This window comes from Prinia subflava, chromosome 12 (assembly GCF_021018805.1).
Source record: "Prinia subflava isolate CZ2003 ecotype Zambia chromosome 12, Cam_Psub_1.2, whole genome shotgun sequence".
Taxonomy (NCBI): domain Eukaryota; kingdom Metazoa; phylum Chordata; class Aves; order Passeriformes; family Cisticolidae; genus Prinia; species Prinia subflava.
Genome location: NC_086258.1, coordinates 11,588,699 through 11,603,026, shown reverse-complemented (window position 1 = coordinate 11,603,026; position 14,328 = coordinate 11,588,699). Strand labels below are relative to the sequence as shown.

At 55.5% G+C, this 14,328-nt stretch overlaps 2 protein-coding genes across 2 annotated transcripts; both read right to left on the bottom strand.

The window, feature by feature from the left end:
• Positions 1 to 70: 70 nt before the first annotated feature.
• On the bottom strand, positions 71 to 3,659 carry PPP1R27 (protein phosphatase 1 regulatory subunit 27). Its single transcript, XM_063408833.1, has 2 exons — positions 1,139 to 3,659; positions 71 to 254 (listed from the first exon to the last, which is right to left on the bottom strand). The coding sequence occupies exons 1-2, from the start codon at positions 1,353 to 1,355 to the stop codon at positions 100 to 102; spliced, it is 372 nt and encodes a 123-aa protein (XP_063264903.1). The 5' UTR covers positions 1,356 to 3,659; the 3' UTR covers positions 71 to 99.
• A 120-nt stretch (positions 3,660 to 3,779) lies between these two features.
• On the bottom strand, positions 3,780 to 12,055 carry P4HB (prolyl 4-hydroxylase subunit beta). Its single transcript, XM_063408831.1, has 11 exons — positions 11,835 to 12,055; positions 11,369 to 11,575; positions 10,445 to 10,578; positions 10,100 to 10,237; positions 7,848 to 7,952; positions 7,454 to 7,579; positions 7,019 to 7,219; positions 6,259 to 6,379; positions 5,872 to 6,053; positions 5,368 to 5,454; positions 3,780 to 4,810 (listed from the first exon to the last, which is right to left on the bottom strand). The coding sequence occupies exons 1-11, from the start codon at positions 11,989 to 11,991 to the stop codon at positions 4,724 to 4,726; spliced, it is 1,545 nt and encodes a 514-aa protein (XP_063264901.1). The 5' UTR covers positions 11,992 to 12,055; the 3' UTR covers positions 3,780 to 4,723.
• Between the last annotated feature and the right edge of the window lie 2,273 nt (positions 12,056 to 14,328).

Sequence of the window (14,328 nt, the reverse complement as noted above, 5' to 3'; positions counted from 1 at the left end):
CCGGGACCGGGCACCCCCTGAAGGGGCCGCACAGCCTCTGCTCCAGCCCGGTGCTGTCGGTTCTCGGGCGTTGCAGCGCCGGCAGGCCCTCAGAGCCCTTTACCTGGCTATGTCAGCGTAGCCGTCGCTGCAGGCCATGTGCAGGGGCGTCCACCCGTTCTCATCTCTCTGGTGGATGTCAGCGCCATATTTCACCAGGAGCTTGACACAGTCCAGGTTTCCTGTCAGCACGGCTTCGTGGAGGGCTGCCATGCCTGAAGGGACAGGAGGTGTTAGCCCTGGCCTGGGGAAGGGCTCTCCATGCTGAACTCACAGGCTGTGCACAGCTCAGGAAAGGGGTGCAGGAACTCTCCTCAGGGAGAGGATTGTGGGGGAAAGAAACAAAGACGGAGAAAGCCAGAGGAGCTGCTGTGGATTCCTGTTGCCCTTCCACAACATAAATACCCTGTCTGGGATGGCACAGCACCCGTTGCCCCAGCTAGGCACGACAGAGGAAGGAAGGAGGAACTGCCTGTCAGAGCGGCTGCTCTGAGTCCTGGACAGGACTCACATGGAGACATGAGAAGAGTCTCTGGCATCCTGCTCTGCCTGAGTTTCAGAAGTTCCTCACTAATGAAGAATCAGTATGGACAGAAAGGAGCCCAGGCTGTGGCATTGTCTCCATGGCCTTATGGGAGCAGAAGCTGAAGCCAAGCACAAGAAAAGGACAAATCTGTGCTCTGCATCAGCCTGAACACATCAAGGTGTTCCATAAACAGTTGCTGGTGAGGCTGTGCAAACAGAACATGAAGCTTTCCCCATGAGTCCCCAGAGTCAGACGTACAAGAGGGAGCAGTGCCTGTGAGAAGCAGGCAGAGCTAGGAACAAATGCAGATTCCCCAATCTGGGGAGAAGGTAGGAGCCCCAAGGTTCTGCCCAGAGCTCACAGACCGACCTGTGCTTGCTGCTGCTCTTTGAGGTCCCACGACCCTGTAGGTGCTCGGTTGTGCCTTGCTGGGCACTGCTCCTTGCTAGGGAGGGATCTGGCTTGCTCCCATTTTGCTGAAGGGGACCCACAGCTCAGAGCTCCAGTGTCCCTCACAGCCCCACCAAGCTGTGCCGCTGCTCTCCCGCAGCCCTGCCGACCAGCAGCACTCACCAGAAGGGTAGATGGTGTCCAGTGTCACCTTCCTGGCTCGTATGAACCTGCCCACCTGCTCCAGGTCCCCCTGCTTGATGTGGTCCTGAAAGACGACGTCGTTGGGGAAGCGCACGGTGCGTGCGGCCCTCCGCCGCGGCGCGTACCGGCCGTACCGCGGCGCCGACAAGGGACAATAGTCCCTCATGCTGACGGGAGCCTTCAGGCACAGCGGCATGGGGGTGCTCAGCCCTCGGCCCGGCCCCTCACTGCACTGCTGTCTCCTCTTCCTCCTGTTGGGGTCTCCTGGCTACAGATCTGTGCTGGCTCCGCGCTCCTGCTGCGCCCCTGGCTGTGTCCGTGTCCTCTTGCCACGGGGCAGTGGCAGCCACGGTGCTGTCCCGCACTCCCTGAGTCACATGCAGGAGGTGGCACCTGGCACTTGCAGCTCACCTACAGGCCCTTGGCCCAGGACTGATGACTCTCTGGGAGCACCACATTATAAAGACTCCCCTGCGCTATTTTGGGGACATGCAGCTCATGCTATTTGCCATGATGCTTCGTAATCGAGCCGCCCAGGCCTGCAGCCTCCCACTTTTGGGCAGAAGTTGGTGTCTCATCTTACCACCCACCTGTTGATGTGCCCATCCAAGGGGTCAAATCTACTCTTGCATGGGTAGCCCTTCAGGGGAGCCTGGAAGCAATTTCCCAACATCAGGCGCTTCTGGGGGAAGGGGCATGGACACAATCAGCAACACGGGAAACTGGCTGCTCGTGTGCCAGCTGGCTAGGGCAGCGTGGATGTGCCAGGGCTGTGGTCACAAACACAGCTGGAGCTGTCACCCTCCTGTAGCTGCAGGGGACAACTTGAAAGGAGCAGGAGGACCTGTGCTGCCCGGCACAGCTGACAGCACACAACCCAGCACAGAAGCACAACCTGAGTGTTGGATGTCCCCTGTTTCCTTGCAAGGACAGAGGTGCTGCTGGTGATCCTGAGACAGGTGCAGAACCAGAACCCTGCACTGCTGGTCCCTGGTGTTCCTTGTCTTAATTGAGACAGGGAAGCAGCTGCTGCTGAGGGCAGGCTACTACAAAGCAGCCTTAGAGAAACAGCAGAATAACAGCACCACCACCAGACAACTCCTGCCTCTGATACCCTCCAGTTACACTGTCATGACCCAAAACAGAACCATCTGCCACAGGGGAATCATTCAGGTCCATCAAGGGTTTAAGCAACCACTGTTTTCTCCATCAAGGTTTGAGCATGTCAGAGGCTTAAGCATCTTGTACTCTGCCATGCTGATGGGGATTGTTCAGGTGGGTGTGTCAGAAAAAATCCCTATGCTGCTTTAAGAGTCAGGGACTTCACCCTGCCCCTCCTGCTGCAGACCCTTGCCCTGACGCCAGCAGCAGAGTCAGCCACACATCTTAGAACTCCAGCACTTGTTTGTCTGCTGGTAAATGCATCGATCTCTTGCCCAAGCATCTGCTTGTGGTTCGATGAGCCTGAACACGGCACAGGGCATCCAAGCTCAGTGCTGGGGACAGAACACTTCCAGCCTGCTTTCTTGGAACAGCAATTAGGCATGTACATCAGATGGCTGCTAAGCTCCTGCTCTGCCACAGGGAGCCTTGGGCTAGGAGAGGCACCTCTAAGCTGAGCACAGTGGGTCTCTGCCCAGGAACAGAGGAGAAACACTACAGAGCTCAGACTTGGTCACAGTTCAACTGGCTGTACGAGATGGGCCTATTAGAGTCAAATTCTAGACTGCATCTTCCAGTGGAACTTTTACTAGTGAGATTCCCTTCCTCCCCACCCCAAAAGACAAAGCAGCTGTTACCAACCAGCCCAGGCCACCAGCACCGCTGGGTTTGTTGGGGTGCAGCAGTGGCCACTGCCCACCTTCAGTCATGTGGGGGCATAGCCCTGGAGGGAGGTGTCTTCAAAGATCCTCCTCCATGTAGGTACAGGTGTCACACACCTGGCTGCGCTTCTGCCAGGGACAATCCTTCCTGATCCCTTGGTGAGTGGGTGCCTCCTCTGCTTCCGTCCTGTTCTTGCTGTGCCCAAAGCTTGGGAACACCAGATCAGGACTCTGCTGGGGCTCAGCTCCCAGGGCACAGCAGGAGAAAGCTGGAGCTGGCGACCAAGACAAATGTTGTCCACGCCTGTGCCACCGCTCCAGGACACATCCCATTCGCTGAGAGACACAGAGGTGCCCCCAGTTGTCCTCTAGCCTCACTGTGCCCTCCCTGTGACATTTATAGCATATTTTCTAACCAAAATACCTTCAGCAGCAAGCAGCAGGTTTGGAAATAGCTGGGTGGCTCACGAGGTCATGTGAGCCTGACTAGCAGAGCCACAGCAGGCCTGGCGTGCCCTGATTGACTCCTCCAGAGCAATGTCCCTGCAGCCCAGCCAGCTGGCCAAGGGGCTGTGCACTCAGAGCCAAACCACGGCCTGCTCCCTCCTAACAGAGCACCTGCACAAGCCCATAGAACCTGAACAGGACACGAGCTTTGGGGTGTTCTTTTCCTTTACAAATTATGTGGAGAAAGTGACACACCCCACTGCAGCAGAGTCCCTTGAGAATCACCCTGCAACTCTCCCCTTGCAGGGTAGGTTCAAATATTCTACACTCTGATAAAGACAAAGACATAATAGTATTAAAATCTCAACTTTATTTGGCCATCAAATTCAGTACCAATGTTATTGTAGCAGAATGCTAAGAACCAGCCTGATGCAGCTCAGGCCTGTGAGGCACTCCCTCAGTCACATTCCCAAACCCCAGTAATTCCAAATGTCCTGTTTGATCTGTTTATCGAGCCCTCCCCCACCACCCACCTGCCGGGTCAACCCACTCAAAATAATTCATGGAAAGGGATTGCAACTCTTGTCTTTGATCAAGAGGATGTCAACATAGCTGGTGAGCCAGCAGCCACCTCCATCCTCAGAGCCTGCCACAGCCAGTGCACACAGTATTCCACCCCTCCAGGAGTTTGGAATAGTCATCTCCAAGTGTCTTAAAGGAGAAGGGAAAGGAAACGTCTGGCTAGCATGAAGAGTAGCACCTTCACATACACCTTTTCCCAGGAAGCCATGAGCCCCATATGCCCCTATCTCTAGTGAAGGCCAGCCCCAGGGAAGAACAGCTGACACCCTTAGGGACCCTGCCAGGTGCAGAAACCAATTAGGGGCTTTAGCTTTAAAAGAAAAATAGAAAAAAAGCTGTCTTGGAAGATGTTAGTGGCAAGGCTCCAGATCGTCAGGCCACTGAACTCCTGGTACCACCTCACAACCTCCTGCTACCCAGAAGAACAGATTCTCCAGACAAAAGCTGTGTACAAAAAAGTACATCACAATAGAAAAAAGAGCCCAGCTGGCTGGGCTGGCTCCCTAATGACAGTTCCCTTTTCAAAAGCCAAATGAAAGAAAAGGTAAGTGTACAGACAAGTGAGGGTAAAGCGTTACTTTAGAAGCCAATCCCTGGATTTCCAGTCATTTACCTTCTGCTTTAAATCTTAATGGGTTTCTGACTCACTGGGCTGCATCACAGCAGCCAATTTCGTGTCTGATTTTTTGGGTGATGTAGATCAGTCTTCTCTTTACAATTCATCCTTTTGGAGTTTCTGCTCGTCCTCATCACCTTCCTCAAGTTCTGTTTCTTCATCCATCTCCAGGTCCTCCAGATCCTGTAGAGGTTACAGATAGCTCCTGGTTTCTGGCACATGAGGCAATCTAGAACCAAGCACTGAGCAGCAGCCCTTAACTGGTCACTGCTCTCTGCTGCCAGGCTAACAAAACATCCAGAGACTTCTATCAAGAGCTTCAGATTCAGGACATTAAGGATTAGGAACCCCTGGAAGCTGGTACCTGTCCACCTGTAACAGCCTCCACACCCCCTCCCTCCCCCAGCAGGTGAGAGCTTCCAGTAGATACACAGGTACGTAGCACTGATCCCACAGCCCAGTTCCAGGTGCTGAGTGCCCCAGCAGTGCACAACCACAGCACTGCTACTTCACACACACAAGCTGCTCTCCAGAAAAGGAGCCCATTGCAGGCCCAAAGCCAGCCAGGCTGCACCTGAACAGATCACACTGATGTGGGCACTGTGTTCACCAGCAATATGCCCTCCTGATATGTAATAAAACAGCATCTTTATTTAGGACTGAGGATTCAGGCACAGAACTGGATCTGACCCGTGCTCCCTGTTCCTAAAGGCCCAGAGTACTCCATTCACATTACTCACATCATCAGCTGCTGCCCCATCCTGACCTCCGCTCTCCAGGAATTTTTTGAAGCCTTCTAGTGTCCTCTCCCCGTTATAGTCAATTACCTACACAGGGAAAACATAAGGATGCTGGTTATGGGCACTACAGACCCACACCCCTGGAGAGGAGAATTCTCTTTCTGAGCAACAGTGAACATGCCAAGCAAAAGGGAATTTAAAAATTCACCTTCACCCATATGAGACGAAGGAAAACAGCTCAGCCACTAGACTTCAGAGATCACTGCGAGGAAAGAATAGCCTGCAGATGAGCACACTGTCCTCTATGCTCCCTCTTTTCCCCATTCCCACTTCCCACTACCCCCCAAACTCTTTCCTACAGCCCAGACCCCACAGAGGGTCTTGGGAGTCCTGTAGACTTGCTGTGTTCCATCCCAAAAGAATGCAGATCCCTCCCAAAGGTCTTATCCAAAACCGCCTGAGCAAGCGGCTGAGCCTGCCCGTGCTCCCTGGCTGCCCGCTTACATTTCTGCCAGGGCCTGCAGGGAAGAACTTGAGTGTGGGGAAGCTGTGGATTTTCACTGCCTCCACTTCATTAGCCGTCGAGTCCATCTTGGCAATGACAATGTTCTCATGGTCCCTGTAGGTTTCTCCCAGCTTGTCCCAGATTGGGGCCAGCTGCTTGCAGTGACCACACCATGGGGCATCTGTTAATTACAGAGACAGAGTTGCACTAACAATCTAACGAGGCACCACTCCTCCCCAACCAGACAGTTCTCACACATCTTTGCAACCAAGGCACTGCTTTTGGGGCCCAGGCTGCAAAAGGCTTTTCTCCTAATCCTGGTCACACAGTGTTTTGGCAATCCTTTCACACCAGTTATTTGGAATCAGCTGTAGAAAGATACTCACAGAACTCCACAAAGACATTCTTATTCTCATCAAAAGCAACTTCTTCAAAGTTCTTCCCAACCAGAACTTTGACAGGCTGCTTGTCCCAATCCTCAGGAAGATCCTGACTCATTAGGTGGGGCTGGAATAAAAAGTCAAATTCAGATAAACTGCTACATAGCTCCTGGGACTGAACATGCAGTCACATATCCTGGAAAACCCAAGTTTCAACACCCCACTGGTGTCTCAGTCACAGAATGTAAGCAGCCAGATAAATTGGTCACTTCTTTCACAAAGAGTCTCTTTCCCATCCTAAGCCAGCAGGAATAGCAGGTGTTGTTGTGCAGAGAGAATTGCAACAGAGCTCTGCAGGAAGGAAGCAGCACTGCTGACAGCCCCATTCCCAGAGGACTGGGCTTTGCTGCACCCCCACTGCTGGGTGAGCCCTTCCAGCAGATGAGAACTGACAACTCCTTTCCCCGTGGCATGGAATTCACACCTTCCACAGACTGCTGGCAGAAAGAGCAACTGGATAAACAGTACAGTCCCCACAGGCAGGGTGCAACTGCTTGGCCATGCCCAAACCCCTCTACTTGGCTCACTCCCCTACAGCCTCCAGGCTCCAGCAGCTTTGCCTTTCATTCCTAATCACAAAGCCCATGGGATATCCCATGCAGAAGATGGAGGTGCTTCTCCAGCTGTCTCTCCAGCCCCTCTACAGGGAACATTTCTGTTCCCTCTCAGCTACCTCATTCACCACCAGTACTGTTTATCCACATACCTTGATCTTGCCTGCCAGGAACTTGTTACAGAACTCTTTGATCTTGTCTGCTGTGAGCTCATCAGATTCAGGTTTGTACTTGGTCATTTCTTCCTCCAGGGTGATCAGACGTACAGCTGGGCACTCTTCCTTCTTTAGGCCAAAGAACTCCAAAATCCTCTGGTTGTCACTGTGGTCACTGTCTATGAAGATGAATAGGATCTTGGGAGGAAAAAAGTGAAAGGCAGGAGGTGAACACGAGTACCTTGTAGCTACTGACACTTCACACACATGCTCGCACCAAGTGTAGCTGAATTGGTTCTTTTCCTCCCCTGTCCCAGAAGAGAGAGCCGTATTAAAATCCTCCTCCACAGCTGCTCCATGAATAAAGACAGTGCTACACTTCTCTGTAGGAGGTGGGTAGTCCCAGTTCATGATCCAAGAAATCCATCTCACCTTCCCTTTGAAGTCCCCAGCTGCACTCTTGAAGTTGTCCAGCTTCCCTTGATAGTCAGACACACTTTTCGGTAGGAAAAGCAGAATATGAGTCTTGATCTCTCCTCCAAATATTTTAGGAGCAGTCTGAGAAGTAAAAAATAAAGTTTATTTTTGGAAAAGAGGCAAATTAGTATCCAGACTTAGTTTAACGCTGACCAGTCCACAGCAGCCTCCAATACTGCAGGACTGCTCTGCACAGCAAGCCAAACCTCCTTTATTCTGCCCTTCCCACTCCTCCATACCCGCAGTGTCAGTTCCACAATAAAACATGACCATGGAATCTACAACTGGACCTTTGCTACATTCTTGCAGCAGCCACAGGAAGGGCCTTGTCAGATATCTAAAGACCCACCTGCTCAGTGAACTCTATGACCAGAGGCAATGAATTAGACTTGATGAAGTTCAGCAGATTATCTTTTGTGAGATCCCCTTCAAAGTTGTTCTGGCCTTCATCGAACTGCAAGAACACACATTCTTCATTAGAACACTTGTGCATCCCACACAAATCTCTCAATGCCTCCACACCGGTCACTGCCCCAAGGGATCTCAGCTGCACTCATTCAGAGCAGACTTCCATCTCAGCAAGGTTACCACATCTCCACATAAAATCTGGATCAAGGTGTCCATCTTCCTTGCAAGCAAAGCTTTAAATCACCCCCCACCAGAAGGCAAGCATCAACAACAGCCAGGTTTGATCTCAGCCTTGCTCTGCACCACAGCTGAAACCATTCATGGAGCAAGTCACCAAGAAGGACCCTGAGCAGCTGCTTCCAACCCTGCAGCAATCAATGATCAGAGCAGACACTGCAGCCAGACAGGGCTGGGAATGTCTCACAGCAAAGCCTGCGGCAAACTGCCCTCCTCAGCTCTGGGGAGCCATTCCAGTCTGTTAGGGACAACAGCACATGTTGCACATCACAGAGGTGCCAGGTCCTGTTCTGGCACCATCCACATCATCCCTGAGCAGGACTCCCAGAACCCTCTGGCAGCCTGAAACAGGAACAGCTACAGAGGGCCCACCAAGGTTAGAGGGAGGATGTGCAGAAGGGCACAGCAGTGCCCTGGCAAGGCCACACTCAAGTTGCTGACAGATGGGAGAGTGTAGACTCAGATAACCTTCTGTTAGGGGAGGCACATCAGCCTCAGTGGAAAAGCCAAGGAAAACACTTAGCATCAGAAAATAACTTTGGAAGCACTTTGAGAAGTTTAACAGATTCCCTCAGCACCATCAGGATAGCTGTGCAAGGGCCTGTGCAAGTCTGGACAACTCACAAAGAGTCAGAGAAGAACAATGAGCCAACCCTCTCATTTCAGACCCAGCTAATGGTATGGAGCCAAGGCCCAAGACAAGCCATCAAGTTCTGCTGCCCTGGTGTTTGATTACTGCGGGTGCTCCTTTTCTCCTCCCATGCCATTGCACAGGAACAGAGAGGAACCCCAATGGCTGGACAGATCTAGGCTGCTTCTCCCATAGAGCTGAGGACTCCAGCCCCATCCCAACCTGGTTACTCCTGTTCCCCACATGCATGAAAGGCTGCCAGGCCCAGAACTCTGCCCAGCCCAGCAACCCTGAGCGGGGCGCAGAAAGCTGACATACAAAGCCACTCGTGTAGTAGTGCACAACTACCAAATGAGATAGGAACAAAACACTCCTCCCTTCTCCCCCCATTTTGCTAATGCATTTTGAGCTCATTATCCAGATATTCCTTTAGCCACATTGACCTGAGGGGCTCTGACTCAGAATTTAAGTCTACAAGCTTCTATCACCATAAAAAAACTAGTGTCAGAGGTACAGTAGAACAAAACAATTGTTTCAGATGAACAAAAAGAAAGTCTTGTGTTAGGCCAGGCTGGGCAGAGTCATGATTGATGAAATTACAGATTTAGTAAGTCTGAACCCAAAACTGTCCTCACAGCACCTCTGCGCGAGGAGCCACCAAGCCTGAAGAACCTCTTCTTGTCTGCTTAAACTTGGAAATTCATCCCAGTGATGGGCATTTTCCTGCCTCCATTAGCACATTTGTGATTCTGTAGGTAGTCAGCATCCCTCTGCACATAATCCACTGCCCCAGCCCAGTCAGCTGGAACTGCAAATCCTCTTAGGAGCTTCTCTGGAATCCCTGCACTGCAGAACCCACAGCAGTGAGACAGAGCAGCTCTTGGACACAGCAGGGAGTGATGGCAGCAGAGGCCAGCAGTGAGCAACAAAAAGCAACTCTGCTAAGACACAAGCAAACAGCCAGAGAGCTCATCTACTGTTCTCCTGGGCCTGTCCAAGACTGTGTGACCACTGCTGCACTGCCGAGAGCTGAGGAACAGGGAAGTGACTGAAGGAACAACTTGCACCCAAAGCCCAGCAGCTCTGGGAGAACAGCACAGGGCTGTAAGACTGATACAGGTGCACACTGCGGATGCCTTGGGCTTCTCCACCCCAAAAAGGACCACAGGCCCTACTCTTCCTCCCCAGGCTCTGAGGCCCAAGAACAGCTACACTAACAGCAAGAGGCCTTTGCTGTTTCATCCAGCGCTGACCTTGTTGGAGTTTGACTAATTAAAGAGACAGCAGACCCCAGTGTGGTGCTCAGGCTTGGCACCAGCCAGTACCTTCTTGAAGAGGATGACACCATCCTTACTAATCTGGTACTTGGTGAAGACATCAGCACTGGAGGAAATCCCAAAAGGAATATCATCCACAGCTTCTGCTGCCAGGAGGAACTCCTTTGCTGCCTCTGATGCCAAATCCTGGAGAGTAAAGAAAGAAGTCTCAGGGGCCACATCACCTGAAGCTTTCACATCCCAGGGCTCAGCCCAAAAAACTGGAAGATCAAGTACTGCAAGACAGCAAATACTGCATAAGGCACAGAGCCTTCCCCAGCCAGGAGGAAGCAAGGAAGGCCCTGGACACACACACACATAGATGAGCATCTCCAGTGAAAACACAAACTCTACCTTGAAGAAACCAATCACCACCACTTCGCTGGAGTCCACCAGTGCCTCTGCAGCAGCCACATCAGTCAGGGTGGCAGCAGCTGGGCCCGTGCGCTTCCTCAGCCAGCTGACGATGTCATCTGCTTCCCTGCCAGCTACACCAGGAGATAACAAGAAGTCACTTTCCCCCTCAACAAAGTCCAAGACCACAAAAGCTTTAAGCTTTGAGAGAGAAGACCTTTCAGCAGCTGGTCAAGAGACAAGCAAGACTCAGGATATCATTTACGCAACTCTTTCCCTTTCACTCACGGGTGTAATTAAGCTAATCCCTAATTGATAAGTCAAGGTACAAGGGGCTACCAGGAATCCACTCCTCTCTCACCTCCTGCCCCTGTCCTTAAACTTTGACCAGCAATACAGCAATTCTCCAGGATCTCAGTATTACTTATGTTATTACAGCACCCTTTCCTTCCAAGAGCTTTAGTCTAGATACTACCCTCTGTTACCAGCACTGTGTGGCATGGCTTAGCCAAAGGCTGTCTTGGCCTTCCTTGCAGCCCTCTCACACCCCATGTTTGCCCCTGCACTCAATGGCCCAGGCATGTTTCCAATTCTGGGTACTACACTGCTTGAGTCAAGTCAAGCCACACAAGAAACCAAGCTCAGGTCACTTTGCTTTCCTAAACAAAGGCAACTTCCTCCACTTTAGCTGACCATATGGATCTCTCCAGAGGGAGGCCATTAAAGGTTGGCCAGTTCCCCATCGGCCCAGCACCATTCCCAGGTCGCTTCACACTGGACCTTGTCCAGGCACATCAGCACAGCTCCAGCACAGGGCCGTGTGCTGGGACCTGGCGCCACGTTGCTGCCCTCTGCACCCTGGCGGCGCATCCAGCCTCGGATCACCTGTGTCCTGCCCCCTGACCCCGTCCTGCCCCTCCTCACCCGTGTACTCCTTGGGCGCAGCTTTGTCGCCGTTCTTGAAGAACTTGATGGTGGGATACCCGCGTACGCCGAACTGCTGCGCCAGCTCCGACTCCTCCGTGGCGTCCACCTTCGCCAGCCGGATTTCCGAGCCCTCCGCCTTCAGCTTCGCCGCTGCCTTCGCATACTCGGGCGCCAGCGCTTTGCAATGCCCGCACCACGGGGCGTCTGCGGGATGGGGCATCAGCGCCGGCCGGGACCCCCAGCTCCACTCCCGGGCGGGTCGGGGCCCGCTTGCACTCACGGAGCCCCGGGATGGGGTGGGGCGGGCCAAGGGGCCGCGCAGACCCCGCGCCCCGGCCCGGCCCCACACCCGCCCGGGGGAGCCCGTCCCTCAGCGCTTCTCCCCGGCCCGACCCTTCCGTCCCCCGGCCGCGCCCTCGGTCCCCGCCCGCCCGTTCCCCCGGCCCGGCCCCGCCGCGCTCACAGAACTCGACGAGCAGGTATCGGTGCTCGGCCAGCGCCTGCTCGAAGGAGTTGCCGCGCAGCACCAGGACGCCATCCTCCTCCTCCAGCGCCGCGGCGCGGGCGGGCAGCAGCAGGGCCAGGCAGAGCAGCGGGAGCAGAGCGCGCAACCCGGCCATGGCTGATGGCGGCCTCCGCGACAAGCTGGGACTAGCGCGCGACCGCGGCGCCGCCTCCCCCTTATAAACCCGCCCCGCCGGCCGCTGCCGCGCGCTATTGGTCGCGCCGCCCGCCTGCCATTGGCCGGCGCCGCTGCCTCGGCCACTGCGCGCCTTCCATTGGCTGGCGGTCCGGGCACGCCCCTCGCCCGCCGCCTCGGGTTGGCCGCCGGCCCCGCTCCCCGCCCACAGGTCACCATTGGTCCCTTTCCCCGCGGTGCCGCTCGCGATTGGTCGGCGCCGCCGTCTCGCGTGGCCCCTGCCCTCGAACGTGGCACTCGGGAAGCGCCGCCGGGCGACACTGCGCGTGCGCACGGCCACGAGCGCGTGGTGGATCCGGACTGGGCCGCGCGCCCCACGTGACCATCCCGGCGCACGAGGCCCGCCCCGCCCCGGTGCAGGCGCGGTTTGGTCCCGGTCCGTTCCCGCTGTCCTTGCGCCTCCCGCCCGTAAACGGCCTTCCCCTCAGCACCGCCCGGCGCTCGGGGCGGCTCCGGCACATACTCGGGGTCACGGCGGCAGCGCTACCCCCCTGCCCCTGTCTGTTTTCTGCCGCTAGGCTCCGACCGGGCCGGGCACCGGCCGGGCTGCGGCTTGGGACGGCCCCGTTTCGCTTTGCTGCAAGTTCACCGGTCACAGAGATGAGCCGGGGGAGCTCAGGCGGCGCTGGCGTCCCCGCGGGGGTCGCGGGGCCTCTCCTCGGCACGGAGAAAGCACAGAAAGCGCTGGCGTCCCCGCGGGGGCTCCTGGTGCCCCCAGGCCGGGCAGGGCCCCTGAGGCTCCAGCTCAGAGCCCGCGGTTCTGCGCGGAGCCCGTGCAGAGACCGGCACGCAGCGGTCCGGTGACCGCGGCACGGGAAGGTGCCGTGGCTCAGGCCTGCCTGCGCTGCCCCGGTGCTGCCGAGGGTCCCGACCGCTGCTGGTGTGCGCTGGGCGGGGAAGAGCCCGCGGGCGCGGCCCGTGCCAGGGCACCGGCGCCACTGCTCCGTGTGGAGCGGGGCAGACTCCGGGCTCCCGGCCGTGCCCCGGGAATTGCCAGCCTGCGGCTGCTCAAAGCCGCTGCCCTTTGGACAAGGGGGCACGCCCGGCGCCCAGGGCCAGTGGCGGGAGGAGCAAGGAGCTCGCAGTCGGTCTGTTGGGGAGGGAATCGGCGGCTGCATTAGTCCAGGCCGCCTCAGAGCCTGTCTGGTCCCACGGCTGGAAGCCATTGCCCAGAGAGCCCCGGCTCCTTCCTCTGCCAGAGGGCCCTGCAGCGACGTCTCTGCTAAAAGGGCTGACCTTGTCCCGGGGTAGTTCTGCATGAGCACTCTTGCTCCGATTCCGGCTGCTGCACTCACGGAGCTGTGGTGTCAGAGAAAGCTGCTGCAGCACTGGAAAAGGGGAATGGCCTGGGCTGCTCCTGCATAACTTCTGGCCGAGGTTCTTAAGGTGCATCACCTGCAAGGGGCTGAGGCTTTACTCTGGGAACCACAATTCATGCAAATGATCTGTCCCACCCAGCTGTGAGTGGAGCCACCCATACCCAAGTCCCATGGCATGCACCAGGCAGAAGAGCCCAGCTGTCACCCCACAGGAGGAAGACGTGCCAGAGAACAGAGAAAGAGAGCTCCAGAGCTGGAGCACAGCGCAGCTGTCCTGCCCCTCCAGGCCTCCCACCATGGTGAAACGATCTAACAGAAGCCTCCACACCCTGGGTGTGGAAACTCTTGCCAAAGTGCTGGAGTTGCATCAGCTGGGTGCTCATCTGACCCTGCCCGCAGAGTGGCTGTTGGGGGCCAGCACAGGGGGCCTTTGTTCACGCTATCAGGCATCTCTGGGCTCTATCTAACTGACACACTGAGAGGGAAGCCTGTTCCCTGCTCCAGTCCCACACTGCCCCCCATGGCCCCACACTGTGCAGAGGGCTGGGGCGTCACAGCTGGGCACTGCTCTCCATAGCAAGCAACGAGTGACATGTGCCTGCTGGAGTGGGCACTGGCCAAATACCAGCTCTTGCCTGGCCCACACTGTTGCCTTCAACCCTTGTCCTTTCCAAGTCTCCTTATCTCCTTAAGCAGTTTTCCAAGGCCCAAGGAAGGGGCCTGTGCTGTGAGCTCCAAATACAAGAGGGAGCCTATGAAGTTCTCAGTTGCCTTCGTGAGTCTGACCAGGAGCAGAGCTGAGCCCCCTCCTCCAGGTTCTCTCACACCATGGATTCTGTAAAGACCTTTTCATGGCAACACGTTCCTTATCCTTAACACAAACATGCCACATGCTCTGTAAACATCCGCAGGTTCTTATCATCCTGCCTCCCCTGGAT

Excerpts from the sequence above, each read along its gene's own strand:
- PPP1R27 (XM_063408833.1), bottom strand. The coding sequence starts at position 1,355 with ATGCCGCTGTGCCTGAAGGCTCCCGTCAGCATGAGGGACTATTGTCCC. Across the intron at positions 255-1,138 it reads GGACACCATCTACCCTTCTG|GCATGGCAGCCCTCCACGAA; the intron begins GTGAGTGCTGCT and ends CTGTCCCTTCAG.
- P4HB (XM_063408831.1), bottom strand. The coding sequence starts at position 11,991 with ATGGCCGGGTTGCGCGCTCTGCTCCCGCTGCTCTGCCTGGCCCTGCTG. Across the intron at positions 11,576-11,834 it reads ATACCTGCTCGTCGAGTTCT|ACGCCCCGTGGTGCGGGCAT; the intron begins GTGAGCGCGGCG and ends CCCATCCCGCAG. Across the intron at positions 4,811-5,367 it reads ATGGGGCAGCAGCTGATGAT|GATCTGGAGGACCTGGAGAT; the intron begins GTGAGTAATGTG and ends TAACCTCTACAG.